The 14,560-nt window shown below is 41.3% G+C and overlaps 1 protein-coding gene across 1 annotated transcript in view; it reads right to left on the reverse strand.

Annotated features, from left to right (window-relative positions):
- Positions 1-14,560, reverse strand: part of lonp2 (lon peptidase 2, peroxisomal) — a 59,686-nt gene that overhangs the window by 36,042 nt on the left and 9,084 nt on the right. Inside the window, exons 3-11 of the mRNA XM_083893605.1 lie at positions 11,466-11,579; positions 10,299-10,430; positions 9,221-9,343; positions 8,929-9,095; positions 8,249-8,343; positions 5,625-5,743; positions 5,262-5,401; positions 316-457; positions 84-234 (exon numbers count right to left, since the gene is read on the reverse strand). Coding sequence (XP_083749731.1) covers positions 84-234; positions 316-457; positions 5,262-5,401; positions 5,625-5,743; positions 8,249-8,343; positions 8,929-9,095; positions 9,221-9,343; positions 10,299-10,430; positions 11,466-11,579 — 1,183 coding nt within the window. The remainder of the gene's footprint in view (positions 1-83; positions 235-315; positions 458-5,261; positions 5,402-5,624; positions 5,744-8,248; positions 8,344-8,928; positions 9,096-9,220; positions 9,344-10,298; positions 10,431-11,465; positions 11,580-14,560) is intronic.

Raw genomic sequence — 14,560 nt, forward strand, 5'->3', positions numbered from 1 at the left:
TTGCCTTCAAAAAAAAAAGTGAACCCAAACTTTTGAACGGTAGTGCACATTTTTGAGCAGATTATGAAGACCCCTGAGCTCACCTGGTACCTCCAGCACCTCCATCCTGTCGAGCAGCGCCGGGGGAATGGTGGCCTTGGTGTTTGCGGTGGCGATGAAGAGCACTTGAGAGAGGTCAAAGGACACGTTGAGGTAATGGTCCGTGAAGCTGTGGTTCTGCTCGGGATCCAGGACCTTCGAGGGGGTGGATAACATCCACGGTGAGCGAGTACGGTATTTAATGAAGTTGGAAAGTGAAGAGACTCTTTATTTTACCTCCAGCAGAGCAGCAGCAGGGTCTCCTTGGAGGCTCTTGCCCAGTTTGTCCACCTCATCCAGGAGGAAAACGGGATTATTCACGCCCACCGTCTTCAGTCCGTTGATGATGCGGCCCGGCATGCTCCCTACATATGTACGCCTGCAGATTATAGATCAAGAGTTTAAAGGTTATCAAACAAACTGAGGCCTCACAAAAGGTAGAGTACACCCTTAACATTAAAGGGTCCAGTGTGTAAAACTTAGTTCAGGAGGGGTTTATTGGCATACATTGAATATACTACCCAGATGTTTGTTTGTATAAATGTTTAACGGCTTTAAAATAGTGCTGGCCGCGTTAACGAGATAGCGGCGGTTAACGGCGTCAACGTTAGCGCACGTTTTCATGACGCCTGACCGGAAAAAAGACGCGCGTGATTGTTAAAATGACTCTCTAAAGTAACGCTAAACTTTAAAAACACATACATACATACTTAAGCAGGTACGCCGCTTATTTGTAGCGCTGCTCTTTTCCTTTAATAAACAGACCCCTTAAGTTCCACTGTAGGCGTGCTAACAGCGCTAAAGGAGCTGATGCAGCTAACGGAGCTAACTGGTAAACGGTGCCTGGACTAAACATGACGTCACGCTCGTCTTTTTCCAGTCAGTCGTCATGGAAACGCGTCATGCGTTAACGTGCGTTAACCTAGTGCCCAGCACTAATTTAAAATAAAAAAGTGTTCGGGTCTTTTTTAGCCTTAAACTAAGCCTTTAAAGCAATACCGTCAATACCTTTTCCACCTATGGTCCCAGCTCGCCTCACCTCAGTTCAGGTTGGTTTTCCCACTCCAAAAACTAGTCACTAGTGACTTGTAAAGCAGTTGTTTTTCAGTACAACTGAATCATTAGAATCAGTTCATTAAACCCATTTGTTCAGTTCGTCCTCCATGACCACACTCAATAAAAGTGCTTAGTAGAACCATATAAGGTTCATCGGCTTGTCCTCATAGGAGAACCCTTTTTGGTTCCTTTTATAAAGGTTCCATCTGGTACCTTTAGTGTTACCAAGAACCCCTTTAAAACCTTTTATTCCAGAAAGGGGTTTTAAAGGGTTCTCTGGATCAAAATGGTTCTTACTGGAACCATTAGTGTTACCAAGAACCCTTGAAAAACCCTTTCCCGAAGAAAGGGTTTTTCAGAAGCTGGTTCCAGGTAGAACCTCAGCCCTTGAAGAAGAACACTTTTGGTACCCTTATTTCTAAGAGTGCAGAGCACAGACTTTTGAATACAGCAGCAGGGTTTGTGATGCTAGCAGTGCTGTCGCTAAATACACCAGACTCCCGTGTTAAATATTGAGATTTTAGACATTTTCCCTGCTAATTGTTGGAGATTAACCCACGTTTTTAGGATTCTTAAGTCTTTTTAAGTGATCTAAAGTTTGGCTTCGTTCGGACAATTTTTGTCCATATCGTGTACGTTTGTTGGCCACTAGTCCTGCTCTCCCCACTACCACTTTTTGCCCTTTTCAGCGACTCACTCGCACTCTCCTCGGTCTCGGATGACGCGGGGGTTAAGTGTCTTGCCCACAACACTTAAGCTGAAAGATGACTCTAAGACGAGTCTCGGTCAACAACACTTCCAGAACAAGTGTCTGGCACAGTCTGGCGTCTCTGTCTCGTTTGACTAAAGGTCAAGGGTAGCCCATGTGAGAGACTGAAGCAGGTGTTGACGTTTCTATTGTGTGAGAAAAAAAATCATATAGAAAAACATCTGAGAGACAGAAGAGGAGGACGATGGTTTGAACTTTCGTCTCGACAGTTTCCAGTAGCTGAGAACATCGTCCTTTGTTGCGCCGGCGACGTGTGAAACGCTTGCCACTTACAAATGACTCAATACAAGCAAGTGTCAAGTTCTTTAGAAAGAGGTTCAAGCAACTGCAAAAGTGACCACAGTGGTTTGAAGGTTTATTTTTCTACCACCGGCTTGAGAAAAAGTGCAAAGACCAACTGTGAAATCTTTCATCTTTATCTCTGGCACCCCTGCTGTTGGTATGTCAGACACATGTTTCTCATCCCACTGAGAGCTCTGCCTATTCTGCCTTTAAAAAAAAAAAAAAAAAAAAAAAGGAAATCTGAGATGAAGCCCGCTCTGCACGCCTCATGGTTCCACACACACAGGTTCCTGCAGCTATGTTCTACTCAGGACACTGGATTCAATTAGTGTGGACAGCCTAAACAAAGCCTCATCTCTTAACCTTAAGCATCACAACTCAATCCCTAAACCCTTCACCTCACCTCAACCTAATACTAACTAGAGCTCCGACTACCGATTATTTTCATAATCCATTAATCTTTTCGATCATCATTACGCCTCAGTTCAGGAAATTCCATTCCACGTTTTGCAGCCGGCTATCAGAGCAGTCGGGGAATCACTTGTGGAGACATTTCAGCGGACATTAAAACACAGACATATGGGATCGGACATTTCTACAGTTGCATCGGAATTTCCGATGCAACTGTAGAATGCAATTCAAATTTCTGTAGAATGCAATTCAAATTTCTGTAGAATGCAATTCAAATTTGCGATCCGTCGATTACGTCTGTATCGGAACCCGATACCGATACTGGATCGGATCGGATCGGCCCCATCCCTAGTCATCGTTTGGTCCAGAATATATCGGAAAAACCTGGAAAAGGTGATGCTCTCAAAGGTCTTGATTCAGTTCTTTTAATGATTTCATTGTTTTATGGAGCAAAGAAACAACAGAAATGTTCACATTTAGGAAGCTTAAAAAAAAGCTTCAAACCGATTCATGGGTTATCAAAACGACTACTTTAGTTTAGTAATCGAGTAATTTTTTCAGCTCTAATTCTAACCCTAACCCTTAAACCAAGTCTTAACCCAATTGAAAGCCCCTTTAAATGTGTGGCACTTCCACTTCCTGTGGGTTAGGGCCCACAATTAATGATTCATTTCATTTCATCATCACCAATTAATCCGTCAATTATATCCTCAATTCATCGAGTAATCGATTGGTCCATAAAATGTCAGAAAAATCAGTTGATCAGTGTTTCCCAGGTTCTCAAATGTCTTGGTTTGTAGGGGTGGGGGGAAAAAATCGATTCACATAGGAATCACGATTCTAATCATCCACGATTCTGAATTGATTCATAAACTTCAAAAATCGTTTTTTGGAAAAAAAAAAAAAAAAAATTTTTTTTTTTTCAAGTTTGTATTTTGAAAAAACACCAGTTTGTGTTATTTGTGTACAGTTTATTTTTGTAACTTCTGGGAGAAAAAGGCAGCTAGTCTAAGCTTTTATTTACGCATGTGTGATCACATTATCTTGTTTTGACGCCATCATTTGCCTTAACACACTATGCATTGTTTCAATTTTTGAATCGAGAATAGTTTGAATCGAGAATCGTGAGCCACCCCAAAGATTCACATCCCTATTGGTTTGTCCGAAAAAACTTTTCTTTAATGATTTCTTTGTTACACGGAGCAAAGAAACCAGAACATATTCACATTTAAGAAGCTGAAAAATCAAAAAAACTCACACAGTAATGGACCAATAATCGAGCGATCATTTCAGCCCGACTGTATTTCGTTTGGTACTCGCACTCAAACTGAGTGACTGCTGAACTCCAGTGTTTTATTATGTTGTTGTTTGGCGTAGGAGTCGATGAAAGAATGCGTCACACACACACTTTGGCGCCGTTAGCACTTGTCGTTCAATTCTAAAAAGACGTTTCCGGCCTTCAAGTCTTCTTCCTCTTCAAGAGCAAAGATCTCTACAGGAAATGTAGAAGACCTCAGAGCCAGATCTAATCCTTCATGAAAGCTGCTGTCACTGGATGTCATCTTCTGGTGAACTCTTAGCTAAGCGTCTCCGTCTCCTCCTCCTCCTCCTCCTCCTCCTCCTCCTCCTCCTCCTCCTCCCTGTCTTCCTGTTATCGCCTCATGGACATAAGACGTGGGTTGGATTTAGGAGCACAGAAAGGACCCAGAACTCTTTGTGAAGTTCTGGGTCCTGCCCTTTGACACCGAGCGTATTGCACACAACGGTTTGTGCTATCGGAAAAATTCCAACAGCGTCTATAGCTGAGAAGTTGCATGTCAAAGCCGACGTGTGGTTATTTCGGTAATTTCGCAGGAGACCGGTGGATTTGGACTTATGCACGGACAAAACACTTCTGGGTCCTGCCCTTTAACACCGAGCGTATCTCAGACGAACGCTTTACCACGTAATTACGTGACGGTTTATGCTATCGGGAAAATTCCAACAGTTTCTGAAAGCTGAGAAGTTGTACGTCAACGCCGGTGTGTGGTTATTACGATAATTTCCCTCGCGCTGTCACAGGAAGTCGGCGAATCAGCGTGTTTGTCGCGAGAGAGGAAAGAGTTTGTGCATAAAAAAAATAATTAAAAACATTTTTAATACACTATTTTAACATAAATTGCAAAGAACTTAAAATGGCAAAAGCACTTAGTCACAGCTGAATTCTTCTTATTTATTGTGATTAGAGCTGAAACAATTACTCGATTAGTCGATTATTAATCGATCACTAAATTAATCGTCAATTATTTCGATAATCAATTAATCGGTTTGAAGTATTTGTTCATGATTAAAATAACATTTCTGATCGTTTTAGCTTCTTAAATGTGAATATTTTCTTTGTTTCTTTGCTCCACGTAACAAAGAAAGAGAACATCATCATTTCCAGGTTCAGCAAACACTGATCAATGTTTTTTTTTTTTTTAATTCATCGATTCATCGAGCACAGAATTGTTAGTTGCAGCTCTAAAAATGTCAAAAAATGCTTTGATCAGTGTTTCCCCAAACCTCAAAATTAGGATTCCAGATTGTTTAGTTTGGGCAGAAGCAAAGAACCAAGAAATATTCACATTTTAGGAGCTGGAAAAAGCACACACATCTTATCTTATTTCTTATCTTCCGAGCTCACCTGTGGCCCCGGATGTCAGACTGGTCGCAGATGCCTCCCAGAGCGATGCGGTGAAACTCTCTGCCGAGCGTCCTGGCGATGGATCGTCCCACGCTGGTCTTCCCGACTCCAGGGGGACCCACGAAGCACAGGATGGGACCCTAGAGAGTCAACGAGTAAACGATAAACGTGAGCCTCACTGAATAATCATCTTGTCCTCGTTGTTCCACCTTCTTAAATCTGAATATTTTTTTTTGTTTCTTTGAAGGACAAAAACAAGACATTGGACAACATCGTTTGACAAACATCAACATTTTCTGACATTTTATGGACCGAACCATTACTCGATTCGTCGTGGAAATAATCGATAGGTTCATGGATCACCTTGAGCGAAGTCTTGAGCTGTCTGACGGCCAGGTACTCCAGCACGCGTCTCTTCAGCTTCTCCATGGCGTAGTGGTCGTTGTCAAGCAGCGTTCGGGCGGCTCGGATGTCCAGGCAGTCTGAGGAAGACGGTTCCAAAATAAAGACAGACATGAGAAGTCGCTGTAACTTATAAAGAGAAAATAAAGAGGAACAGAAGAAGTGGGCAGAAGAAAATGACTCCTGCCTGTTTTTGGGGGCTTTGGAAACCAGCAGCTGCAGCTAATAAAGAGACATATCCACCCCCCCACAGTCTGTTAAAGGACACTTTGTGTAATAAACTTCAGATTTATTGACAGGGCAAACTAGGGTTGCCACCCGTCCCGTAAAATACGGAATCGTCCTTTATTTGGCAATTAAATGTTGCGTCCCATATTGAACCAATACGGGACGCGGTTTGTTCCGTATTTCCTTAAATATCCAATCCACATGTCTGTCACACACACACACACATCAACACTAAAGATAAAGATGAAAATAAAACACAGGGAATAATAAGGCCAGCAAACTTGTCGTGGCGGGATCTACGCAGGATCTCGGCCGCCCCGGCTCCGGTCCTCTGTGCGCGTGCTGCTGTCACGGTTGCCTAGCAACAGACGCCTCACATCGGTGCTGCTCACAGTTAATTAAAGAAATCAGATCATCTGATTAATCGGTTATTCCCTAAATTACAACTAAACTAAAGCTCTTCTACAAAAAGATTGAGACCACGGAGTGAAAACAATGAAAAGTGCGCTGTTAAGAGTTGTTTACACTAAGATCTACTCGGATCCCCTGCACGTCATTTCTTGTTCATGTGTTCCCCAGCTGCTTCCTAAAGTAGATGTTTTCTGTAATACAGAGTTCTGTAATGTTTTGAGTTACTTGGCCTTACTTCATCATAATGGTCCTTCAAAAAGCCTCAGAATGCCCCATTTTTATGCTCAGTCGCTCCGCTCACTCGCCATGTACTCTCCATAGTGAAATTTTACTAGAAAAACTCCCGACACCCTTACAACACACGTGCCTAGATGTTCATTTTCCCCCGTCCTGACAGCGTAAGACGATCAGCGTTGGACTGAAACAGAAGAGAAAGCTAGTTCACGTGATTGATTAGCTCGACGTTAGCTCAACACAAAGTTAAACGCTTTGTCATGGAAGCAAAGGAATGGGGAGGATGTAGCGTTAGCGGAGTCCACATGGTGAAGGTTACATACACTATTTACATTAGCATCCGCGCACTGTACTTCATTTTCCCCGTCCTGACGGCGTAAGACGATCAGCATAGGACTGAAACAGAGGAGAAAGCTAGTTCACGTGATTGATTAGCTCGACGTTAGCTCAACGCAAAGTTAAACGCTTTGTCATGGAAGCAAAGGACTGGGGAGGATGTCGCATTAGCGGCGTCCAGATGGTGAAGGTCACATACACTAGCTAGTTCACGTTAACACGTGCAGATTCGTGGCTGGTGATTGATTGGCTTGATGTTAGCTTAACGCAAAACTCAACTCTTTGTCATGGAAGCAAAGGACTGGGGAGGATGTAGCGTTAGCAGTGTCCAGATGGTGAAGGTCACACACACTATTTACATTAGCATCCGCGCGCTGCAATTCATTTTCCCCGTCCTGACAGCGTAAGACGATCAGCGTAGGACTGAAACAGAAGAGAAAGCTAGTTCACGTGATTGATTAGCTCGACGTTAGCTCAACACAAAATTAAAACGCTTTGTCGTGGAAGCAAAGGACTGGGGAGGATGTAGCGTCAGCGGCCTCCAGATGGCGAAGGTGACACACACTGTATACATTAGCATCCGCGCGCTGCACTTCATTTTCCCCGTCCTGACAGCGTAAGACGATCAGCGTAGGACTGAAACAGAGGAGAAAGCTAGTTCACGTGATTGATTAGCTCGACGTTAGCTCAACGCAAAGTTTAACGCTTTGTCATGGAAGCAAAGGAATGGGGAGGATGTAGCGGATGTAGTGGAAAACTCACTTTTCTCAACATACATTTGCATGTTTTATTAGTTTTGCATGTTTTAATTTGTTTATCGCTGATGTTGAGCACTTTGTTTCAGCTGTTGTTGTTTTTAAAGTGCTTTATGAATAAAGTTGGATTGGATTGGATTGGAACATAAGAGCTAGAGCTAGCCAGATTCGTGGCATATTTTCCTCAAATAATCGAGTAATCGTTGGGTCCATAAAATGTCAGAAAATGTAGAAAAATATTGATATTGATGTTCTCAAATGATTCAGTTAAAAATTATTTCTTTGTTTTAGGGAGCAAAGAAACTGGAAGATATTCACATTTGAGAAGCTGAAAACGATAGGAAATCTTGTTTTAATCATGAAAATAAAAACTAAAAACCGATAAAACGATGATCAAAATAGTTGACGATTCATTTAGAAATGGATTAATAATCAATAATTCTAGTAATTGTTTCACCTAAAAGCTGTATTTAATGGTTTATTTTGCAGTGTTTTGGCTGCAGTGCAACTACAGGATGCACTGTATATATATATATATATATATATAGATAGATATATGTACATATAGTAAAGCGATATAATCCAGAATATGAGGTTTGTGAAATGTTTGGCCTTATTTACCTTTGGTGCTTTTACTCCACGGCAGCTCCACCATCAGATCCAGGTAGTTCCTGGTCAGGGCGTACTCAGGCATGGACTGAGGCATCTTCTTAAGTCTGAATTATACATTCGAAGATAAGTTTAACAGCGACATCATTAGAGGGGACATCCCAAAATAAACAGGAACGTATTCATGCGAGGAACCTATTGTTTATCCTTCAGATTATTATTCTATCCGTGGCTTTTGCGGTCATTTTTGAGGGGGTAAAGTTACATAAAAACTCCTTAAACATTGCATATTGGCATAGTTCCCGGACCTGTGCGTTGCTCAAGGGCTCTATTGCAGCGCCCCCTAAAGTTCCACCAAATTTCCCAAAACATGGTGGGAAGACGTTATCGACCAAGACGAACAAAAAAGTTGATCGTAATCATGGCCTCAACTCAAGAGGAAGATATATATATATATATATATATATAAAGATATATCGTTCTGTAACCAAGTGCTTTTATTTTGAAATTCGGTGAACTATGACTATGAATATATATATTTTTTGTGATAACATGATGAAGGACCATGTAACAGATGTTTCTTTTGCCGAGGTAATATTCTGATAAATTATCCACTGCGTGCAGGAGAATAAATAAAGTGGATATAAAATGACTTCATATGACATGTTTTATCCTTCAATGATGAAGTTCACCTCTTGAGCTCCTTCAGGCAAACTCTGAGTGCAGCCTCAGGCATGTTCACGCCATGGACTTTCTTCTCCAGGGCTGTGATGTCATCTCCGTCGTCGTCGTCGTCCCCGTCCAGGTTGAACTGGCGGCCGGGGAACGCTCCTCCTCCACTTTTACGCACAGGAAGCAACTGATGGGGATGGGAAACAGAGGGGTTTAAGAGACATATACTGCATGTGTGTATATATATATATATATTTATGTATATATATATATACACAATATATGCAGTTAGAAAAACAATAGTGGGCTCACCCTCTTCTCATTGTCAGGACTCTTCTTCCTGGTTCTCTGCAGCAGATGGAGTCCTTCGATCTGTTTGGTCAACATGGACAGGGCCGTCTTAAAGCGCTCCTCCAAGCTCACTGCGTCCAACACCTTAGAAACAAAAATATCACTTATTTATTTATTTATTTAATGAATTAATGAATTAATGAATTAATGAATTATTTATTTATTTATTTATTATTTTATTAATTAATTAATTAATTGATAATAAACTAACTAACTAACTTTAGCTCCACCGAGTGGTAGCTACATAAAAAAAGGTTGTGGTACACAAACGCATCATTCCCGATATATTATTGTAATATTTTTAACATATAACCTTATTTCACACACATGTACGGTTTGCTTTTAGAGTCGTTAAGCGCTACCTTCCCAACTGTCTTAAAGCTGCAGTCCGTAACGTTGAGTGATTTCCGATTTTTAGCGATGTTTTTTGTTTGTTTATCCGTCCGTCTCGTTGTTTGGAACGTGATATCTCAGTGAAATGTGTGGATTAAATGCTTAGATTTGGGAATTTGGGAACATTTCTTTTAAAGCTGCAGTACGTAACTTCTGGTAATTAAAAAAATATATACATATATATATTATTTTAATTTATTATTCTGCTTCATGCAACATGAATCGTTTGCTACGTCCTTCATATGAAATCAGACTCTGCCAAGCAAAACTATCAGACCCGACTGAGGGAGCGTTTGTGAGTATACACCAGTAGTTTTTGAGCAGTAAAATTCACTACGAAAACTTTCTGGGGATGCTTTTTTGTGTTTTCACTGTTATAGTTAAATGTTACAAACATTTATTCATATTTAAAAAGTCAACTTCATTTTACTTTTAACACAGATTATGGTTGTTGTTTTTTTAAAGAGGGGTTGCCGAGGTTACAAAGTCAAATTGTTCAGTCATTAAATTATGAAGTTGGTAAAAGTCGTCGACCCTTTTTAAACACTTGCTTGTGTGCGTTGCAATTTATGTGTACGTGAATCAAAATACAAATGGAGCATCTGTGAGTTCTGGGGCTAACACGGAGCTAACAGCCACCTCTCACCTGCAGTTTCTCCTTGTTGGAGGTGCGGATCATGGCAGCGACCACATCGGGCAGAGTCTCCCTGGGCAGACTGTCCAGCAGACGCCGGAACTTTGCCACAACTGGTACAGACATGTCCAACATGCCTAGCAACTACACACACACACACACACACACAAACACACACAAACACAGAGAGCTAAAAACCTGATTTACAGACACAATGTTTCACGCGTGTTGTTATTGTTGTCACAATCTATCACCAGTTCTGGCAACAAGGAACGAGGCGAACGTTGCCTCGTTCTCGTAAAATTTGACACATTTCAAGATTCCATAGGAATGCTCTTAGCTAGATTAAAACCAGATGAGATTATGAACGCAAAGCTTTGATCAGCTGAATGACAAAGCAGCTTTTAATCAACTTTTTTTTCCAAATTGGAGTTCTTTGCAACACATGGTGCCAGGTTTTGCTGAGCTACTTTAAAGTGACAGATATAACAGTGGTTTTCATCATCACGTCAGATTTAAATAAGAAAATCCCTGAATCTGGATCTGTGTCACCACAAAAACCTCATCATTTCTTCCTCGTGCCATAAAAATGGAAGCCTGTTTCCGCCAGAAAAGAATTATTAAATAATGAGATAAAAAAGTCATAATCTCATAATTTCGATTTTTTTTGTCTCATAATTTCGATTTTTAAATGTCATAATTTCAACCATTTTATTTCATAATTTGTCGATATTATGAAATAAAAAGGTCGAAATTTAGGTCGACTTTTTATCTCATAATTCCGACTTTTTATCACATAATTTTGACTTTTTATCTCATAATTCCCACTTTTTATCTCACAAATTCAACTTTTTTTATCTCATAATTACGACTTTTTATCGTTTTAATCTCATAATTCCGACTTTTTATCTCATAATTACAACTTTTTATCTCATAATTACAACTTTTTTTAATCTCATAATTATGCCTTTTTATCTCATAATTACAACTTTTATCTCATAATTACAACTTCTATCTCATATTCATGACATTTTTAATCCCATAATTATGACTTTTTTAATCCCATAATTATGACTTTTTAACTCATAATTTAAACTTCTTTTATCTCATAAATTCAAATTTATCTTATAATTTCAACCCTTTTTTCTCTCATAATTCCCATAATATATCACACATTACCTGTACAGCAGCCTGGTAGAACTTCTCGGACAGCTCGCCAAGTTCTCCGTCATCGGGGCCGACGCCCTCTGCTGCTGGAGTCGTGTACTGCTCCAATTTATCCAACTGCTCCACCTGCAAATTGTTTCACAAGCGGCTGATTTTAGTCAAACATCAGAGGGTAAAAGGGGAGCCATTAACAACAGAAGTGTCTGGAATATGTGGACAAGACTAGGTTCTATCCCATCTGCTCCCATCACGTGCTGGTGTAGATATTACGTAAAGTAGCTATAATGTGGGAGAAAGTGCGTTGGGCATCTGTGTTACGCCTCGGGGATTCCTAGCTTTTGTTTTCCTGTAAGGGGGGTGGACGCCGCATGTAAAACACGATTATCTTTGTTCAAAGGGGAAAACTTCCCGGGGAGCGTGAAAGCGTCAGCTGAAATCAGTTAAGAGTATAAAACGGTTGAGTGGCTTCTTATTCACGCAGGTCACGGTTCACTTAAAACACATCGAGTCAGCTGTAAACCGAGCTTTAAGATGTCTTTCTCTTCTCGGCTTTCACTGGACGAATGTCAATGAAGACCAGCTTTCAAGTGGTCATTAAATGACACTTGGAATCTGTTTTATATTTTTCATGACAAGACTCCAGATGCAATAAAAGTTAAACACAACGTGCGGAAACACTGACGAGCACAAAGCAGCGAAACAACAAAGCGGGTTTGCGAACCATGATGGATGACAATTATGAGCGCTGACATTACTGGAGGGAGTTTTTATGGTCCATTTTTCAGGAAAACAGTAAATACCTGAGCTTTTTAACACTTTGAGGGTATTGTTTTTCATTCGTCCGTCCGTACCACTCCATTCTTTTGAAAAACAATATCCGTGTCGCGGATTAACTCCTTACATTTTGGGTGGTCATGGGTTCAAAGTAGAGCTGCAACTAAAGATTATTTTCGTAATCGATTAATCTGACGATTATTTCCTCGATGAGTCGTTTGGTCCATAAAATGTTCCGAAAATGTTGGAGCAAAGAAACAAATAAAATATTCACATTTAAGAAGCTAAAACAATCAGAAATCTTGTTTTAATCGTGGAAAAAAGCTTCAAACGGATTAATGGATGATCAAAATAGTAATTGCTAAATCGCTCGTGTCAAGCAAAACTATCAGGCAATTTTTTGAGCAGCAGAATTCACTTGTGAAACTTTTAGAGGGCACTTCTTTTATGCTAACTCTAACCCTAGTAAAAAATTGCGCATTGTGACGTAGCAATGACACAGAAGTCAACATGGCGTGTGTCGAAAATGACATGCCCAAACTAAATAGAGTAAATCTCTGCAGTTACAAGCTCTATGTGGATTATCTTGGTATCAAACTACAGATAACACTTGTGAGATTCCACCAGAGGTGTACGTTTCACTGTAGATGCCACTGTGTCAGAGTAAATGTACATGGAACACAGCATAAACAAAGGACTTTTTTCTATCGCCTAAATAAATATTGCATTTTAAAGCAAATATCACCTTTAAAATATGCAGTAGGAGCTTAAAAACACATGGAGGTCATGTAACAACATGTGGACATGAGCTGTGCAAAGTCTGATGCTGCTGAAATAAAGCAGAGTGAAATTACAGAGGTTTTAGTAAAGAGATGTCTAGGCGTTCTCTCTTTTGGCTCAGCTTGGCATCATCTGTGCCATTTGAGTTCTATTTCATCCTTACTGACCGCCAGAGGCGGTGCTTTAGCACTGGAACATCTCCATCTCGCGCATGCGCAGGTCGAGTGTTTATACCAACAAAGTCACCCATGACCCCTGATGACGCCGGCTAGCCTATATCTTCCGGTGACATCAGAGGATCTGTTCCTTTTTTCTTCTCGCTTTCGCAGGTAGACGCATGTCAGCGAAATTCTAGCTGAACTAAAAGCGTCCATTGCCGCTCCGTCGCTGGTAGCCTTGTGACAATCTGTCGGAGCTGCGAGCTGCTCGCCCTCCAAGGGCTGCGACGAGCGGAGACGGGAAGTTCGTCGCGGTTCGCCGCGAACACCCCGAAACAGAAGTTGGATCAGCCAACGCTACAACTGGCTGAGTATACCAGGCGTCTTTCGCCTCCTTTGAGAATATGTAGCTTCTCTGTAATATTAAGTCGGTGAAGGCGTTGTGCTCGCTCTCTCCCGACATTTCTGTGTGTTAGTTACGGGCGCTAGCGGTTAGCATTGCCTGCTCGACCTAGCGTCTGTATAATCGGTACACAGCTGATCGTACCCGCTTTGTTGCGGTCATATGTTGGTGAAGAAAGTGTACTCGCTTCCTAAGCTCCCCACATCTGTACTTATGCTATATCTGTGAGTAATTGTACAACTTGTACCGCTTTTTATCTGTACTTTCCCACGTTATGAAGACAGCGTGTGCGCTCTCTCGACATTTGCGTCTCTTGTTAAGGGCGTTAGTGGTCAGCGTTGCCTGCTTGACCAAGCGTCTGTGTAATCGCTACACCCGCCGGTTGTACCCACCTACAGTTGTAATCTTATGTCGGTGAAGAAAGTGTACTTTCTCCCTCTCCCGACATCTGTACTTATGCTATATATGTGAGTAATGGTACAACTTGTACCGTTTTTTATGTACTTTTCGCATGTTATGAAGACAGTGACATTGCCGTCTCTAGCTAGCGGCCAGCATTGCTTTAATCGCTACACCGCCGGTTGTACCCACCTTCGGTTGTACTTTATATGTCGGTGAAGCCAGCGTACTCGCTCCCTCTCCCGACATCTGTACTTATGCTGTATATGTGAGTAATTGTACAACGTACCGTTCTTTTATCTGTACTTTTCCATGTTATGAAGACAGCGTGTGCGCTCTCTCCCGACATTGGCATCTCTAGCTAGTGGTCAGCACTGCTTTAATCGCTACACCGCCGGTTGTACCCGCCTTCGGTTGTACTTTATATGTCGGTGAAGCCAGCGTATTCGCTCCCTCTCCCGACATCTGTACTTCTGCTATACCGGCAGAGGCTTGACACAGAGTTTGTGTAATCGCTACACAATTGGTTGTACCCACCTTTCGTTGTAGTTGTATGTTGGTGAAGCCAGTGTACTCGCTCCCTCTCCCGACAT

Source organism: Microchirus variegatus, assembly GCF_963457635.1.
Source record: "Microchirus variegatus genome assembly, chromosome: 8".
NCBI classification, from domain to species: Eukaryota; Metazoa; Chordata; class Actinopteri; order Pleuronectiformes; family Soleidae; genus Microchirus; species Microchirus variegatus.